Below are 5104 nucleotides of genomic sequence, written 5' to 3'. Positions count from 1 at the left end.
GGGGGTGCCGCCTCACAGCTAGCTTTTTAAGGAGCTTAACACCCCGGTCGAGATCACCTTAGAATTTTGCAGAATTACTATATTATAGTGTATATTTATTTTACTTTCTGAAAACTTATATTGTCATATTTTGAGCGAAATTGTGTCTTTTGACAATGTTGGAGGTGGAGATTGTGCACCTTAAAATGAGTGTTTCCTTTTGTAACTGCAATAGCTAAATAACGGGATTCTTTTAAGTGTCTGTTAAAAGATCTACTGAAGGATTTGTGCAATTGAGAAATATAATTTTCTCTTTCACTTACACTGTTATAGCAAAATATATCCTGCACGTATAAATGTGCCGAGAATATATAGAATCAGATGCAACGAGCAGAGAGCAAAAATAATGTAAAAATATTAAGAATAAAATACAAATGAAATATGTAACAAATATTCTAAATAGCACAAATCCATCACACAAATGTGAAAACACACTAAAGAGAATGTAATTATTCTACTGTTGCAGTAAGAACAGAAAACACAAACTAAAGCTAAAATCTGACCTTTCTGGCCTTTCTTGATGCAAAGTCATCAATGAGGTCATCGTATGACACCTGCTCCCCTATGGAGTGACTGATACTGACGAAAAGGCCAGTGACCTCGGGTAGGACTTGATCAACTCTAGTTCTGAAAAGCTCCTCTGTGCTTGAGCCACAGTGACCGGCAGAGTAAGAGATAAACACAGATAGGATTGGAGATGATAATTACTTACTGAGCACCACAATATCGGCTGCTATGCATCACCCCAGAGATGGGCTTATCCACCTTTAACGAAAGTTAACCAAAATTGAGTGCAGTTGTACTAGATGAAACAAGAGTTTTAGGCCTTGACATTTAGGAGACAGGTAACCCAGACAAGATGGTTGATGACAAAGTTGGATGTCTTGCAGTGGGTCCGTGGGATCAGCGGGACCGCGACAAGGGGAAAAAAATGGATATTATCTTGATTATCTTGAGACACTACAGATAGAGGAGGACTAGACAACACTCCAGAATTTACAAGGACCCAACAGTTCTAGTAGTTTCCTCTAGAGCAAGCAACAGGGCGACAGTGGCAAGGAAAAACTTCCTTTTAGGCAGAAACCTGGGACAGACCCAGACCCAGACCCCGGCTCTTGGTAGGCGGTGTCTGACGGGCCGGTTGGGGTTAAAATGAAGAGTGGAAATAACAAAAAATAGAAAATAAATCGTAGTTTCTAGCAGGTCTTTGTAGTACTTTGTTTGTTGGAATCATTTGTATGAGCTGGTGATTCAATTCAATTTAATCTTATCTACATAGCGCCAAATCACAACAACAGTTATCTCATTGCACTTTTCATAACAGAGCCGGTGCTGCACCGTACTCTGGGATGTTATTAACAGAACTACAACAATTGAACATCTGGTGATTCATTCATCCAGTTTAATGCTACCAAACACTCACCCGCCGTTACCATCCCATTGACTTCCAGTAGCAGTAATACTCAGCATCACCGGGAAAGAGCTTCTACTATTCACTAGTCTCAGTCCAGAACAACGGGACCTGTTGGTCCATTTCTTTAACGGTCTATTGTGCATTTAGACTAATCCAGTTTTTAAAAGGCTGAACAATTTCCTAAAACCGCGGCATACTGTAGTTGTTAGCAAGTAGCACTCAAACAGGAGACCTGTGCATTTGTTGGGGACTATTTTCAGCGGCGGATTAAACCACATCTGGTGCTGTTGTGAGTGTTAGGCAAAGTCAAAATAAACTAGTTTGTGTGGTTTCACGGTAATAAAGGAACATTTGGCATACTTTTTATTAAATTAAATTAACACATTTTTTTTTTTTATTCACCTTTCACTCTTGAGTCACTATTTATTTACATTTCTTTGTGCATTGTTTTACCATTTACGTTTCCACCGTGGTTTGTCAGTCACTAGTAAAGCATCACTGTATGAAAGGTGCTGTACAAATTAATTTGATCGAGTGTGTGAACGACTGAAGTATACCTACTTCCTACTTCCATTTCTATCCACACTGCTTCCTAAGTGTCAAACATATGATCATCAATTTCTCTGTTCAAACATCTTTTATCAAACACACTGAGTTAAAAAGCTCAGGTTATGTTGGATCAAACGGGCTGAGCTCCCTTGATTTTTTTTTTTTTTCCCGTAGGCCTAACCATGTTTGAATCCCGGTTTATAAAAGGTCACTACATCCCTCCTCTCACGTTTAATCCAATAAGTAGACTTCTGGAGTGGCTCCAAAGATGATTTATCTCTGTATCAGATCTGCTGCTCTGACACAGGGTTGTTTTTTCCACTAACTCCACTCGATTGATGCCTGGGAGAATCCATCTGTTTGCCAAACCGCAGCGTAGCTTCCTCTCTAAAAACATCCCCTCAGAGACCATGTTATCAAATATTAACACTGAACGTCCAGCCTTTTCTCAACAAATCTCGCTAGTTCCTCAATAGCCTCAAACTCTGCAGACATGAAAGCTCTGCATATTTTTGTGTGATGTTCGACTGCACGATTGCAACAGCTTCAATGGAGACAACAGCGCCTTGCTCATAGACTCTGGGCAGCTGTGCTGCTCAGATAAGGTCAGAGATCGAGAAACAACAAGAAATAAAGTTTTATGTTTTAACAAATATATGCTACTATCCCTGTATGGATGTGACACTTCTAGATTTGTTGTTGGTCTGGCTAAAGTTAAAAAGAATTTGTGAAACACGAACAATGAATGCAAAACCACTTATGTATCCAGTTTGACATAGCACACAAGAACATGAACTGCTTCAACGTAGATTTTCTTTGGGGCTTTATTACGTGGGATCTGTGCATAAAGTCCATCCCTGATACCAGTGTTTTAGGCAATGTCGGGGGAGATACAGATATCAGAACAAATATTGAATATACAACTATGTTTTGTATGCTTATGCTTTTCTTGACCAGGTTACCGTTGTGTATCACACACACACACGTAGAGGCTACCGGTGATGAAGGAAAGTGGGATGCCAAAAGGTCCGCAGATGTGTTCCAAACTGGAACATTGCATTTGCATTATGAACGACCCACAAGACCCTTATTTATGGATTAAGATCACTTACTTTTCCCAGGAAGCATCATTTGACCCAGGACCTGACCATCAAAGTATTCCTATTGGAACATAATTTCTATATGCGTTAATGCTCAGGTGTCTATGATCAGAAATAAATGGACTGTGAGACCAGAATCATGTTCTGCAGGTGACCTCCAATTACTTAAACCACCTAAAAAGGTGTTTACCTACTTATACCATTGTCGATTCCCCAAAAAACTATTTTTTATTCCATTATTTATTACCTGAAAAAAAAAATCATTCCAATCACATTTTTTCCAGTTTACAAGAGCAATTCTTATTTGCTGCTCTAGTCAAAGGGACAGAGCCTAGGGGGAATTCTCCCCCCCCCCCCATTTAGTTTGGTTGAATCAAACCAGTTTGTTTCCCCCTTGGTGCCGTGTGTTTCAGCAGCAATCGCACGAGCCCAAAAGGGTTTGTTCAGCTTCAAAGTATTCATGCTTGAAGAGCGCATACCATAGTTGGATAATATCACCCCTTCAGTTCTCCGTCTGACAGGAAGGGAAAATATTCTAAATGTAGACTACACAGAGGAGTGTTTTGGAGAGTGGCCCGTCTACAACAGTAGATCATTTCCCCCGGCCTGCTTCTGTAGACTAGGCTTGCCGAGTGCCATCTGCTGTAAAGAGTACAGATAAATACTTCCCACAAGTCCAATTCAAAACCTTTAAGGGTCTGCACACGTGCATGTGTTTGTGTAATTTGTTGAACTGTAGAACTTCCCTTTGACCAAAAAAAACAAAAAACAACAACCTCTTATTACCCACAACCGTATGGGGAGAAACCATCCACAGTCAACAGGTTTATTTTTCATCGTTTGACAGTTTTAATAGACCTTTTACGTCACCTTCTGCCTTGAGCCGCAACGAGAGAAGAGCTCAGGTAGACAAGGATCAGGGATTATTGGATTCCATAAATGGGAAAGGGAATGACAAACAAGAGGTGTTCTTGTTTTCTTTAAAAACAGCCACAATAGCACTTGGTGTTTCAGCAGAGTATAGATGAGAAAGAAAGAGGAGGGACGATAGAGGACTGAAGACATTGGTGTGATAGGTGTAAAATGAGATGGTGATGAGATAAACTTCAGTTTATGATTGGAATACTGGGTTGATGTTGCTCTGATTTGAGTGTCTGTACAAACAGCCTTCTAATATCCATAAACACCCACAGGCAGAAGCTTTGGGTCGATGCAGTTGTGTGGGGTAGTAAGTTTAGCTGAATAGTCTTGCTTCAACCCAAAATGATTCAACACAGCTGTTTGGCAGACTGAGTTTGATCTCACCCGAGTAAAGCACAACAAGGTGTTGGTTCCAAACTTCAGCCACGCCTAATCACTTGGGTCAACACAGGACGCAACTCATGAAATGCATTTCTTTAACATTTGATATGGAAGCCCGTTTAAGGGGAACAACCAGCCACAAGAAATGTCTGTCGGACATTTCAAAGTCCAAAAAGGCACCCAGAGAGCTACCTGTGCTCCCAACCACCACGCCCTGCTACACCTAAACACCAACACAGTTCTAGCCACACCACCACCTCCTCCTCCTCTGCAGCAGGACAGGGCACTCAGTAGCGATAGTGGTCCGGTTTGAAGGGCCCTTCGGTGGGCAGACCCAGGTACTTGGCCTGCTTGTCCGACAGCTTGGTCAGCTTCACCCCCAGTTTGTCCAGGTGGGCCGCCGCCACCTGCTCATCCAGCTATTGAGACAAGAGAGAACGGTGGAGAGGAAAGTTCCTGTTAGATGAAACTGTTTTTTGCTAATTATCAATTTATTTCCCTTTTGCATTCACACGTTTTGTAAACGTCTACCTTCTTGTTTTACTACGCATTTTATTTCTTGGTTGCGTTTTGCGTGTCTGATGCCGACATTGGTCAGAGCTTTTTCCTCTATGTCTAGAGAGACGTGATTGATTATGACAGTAAGGCTGCAATTTATTTAGTTGTGGATTTACCAGTCTCTTGGGGGGGGGGGGGGGGG

General features: G+C 41.4%; 1 protein-coding gene across 1 annotated transcript in view; it reads right to left on the bottom strand.

The window, feature by feature from the left end:
* Positions 1 to 4087: 4087 nt before the first annotated feature.
* ahcy (adenosylhomocysteinase) overlaps positions 4088 to 5104 on the bottom strand; it is a 13210-nt gene continuing 12193 nt past the window's right edge. Inside the window, exon 11 of the mRNA XM_034869911.1 lies at positions 4088 to 4823. Within this exon, the coding sequence (XP_034725802.1) occupies positions 4692 to 4823 (132 nt within the window). The 3' untranslated portion in view covers positions 4088 to 4691. The remainder of the gene's footprint in view (positions 4824 to 5104) is intronic.

This window comes from Etheostoma cragini, chromosome 4 (genome assembly GCF_013103735.1).
Source record: "Etheostoma cragini isolate CJK2018 chromosome 4, CSU_Ecrag_1.0, whole genome shotgun sequence".
NCBI lineage: Eukaryota > Metazoa > Chordata > Actinopteri > Perciformes > Percidae > Etheostoma > Etheostoma cragini.
The sequence above is the reverse complement of the archived record's forward strand: the minus strand, read 5'-3'. Positions and strand labels throughout refer to the sequence as shown.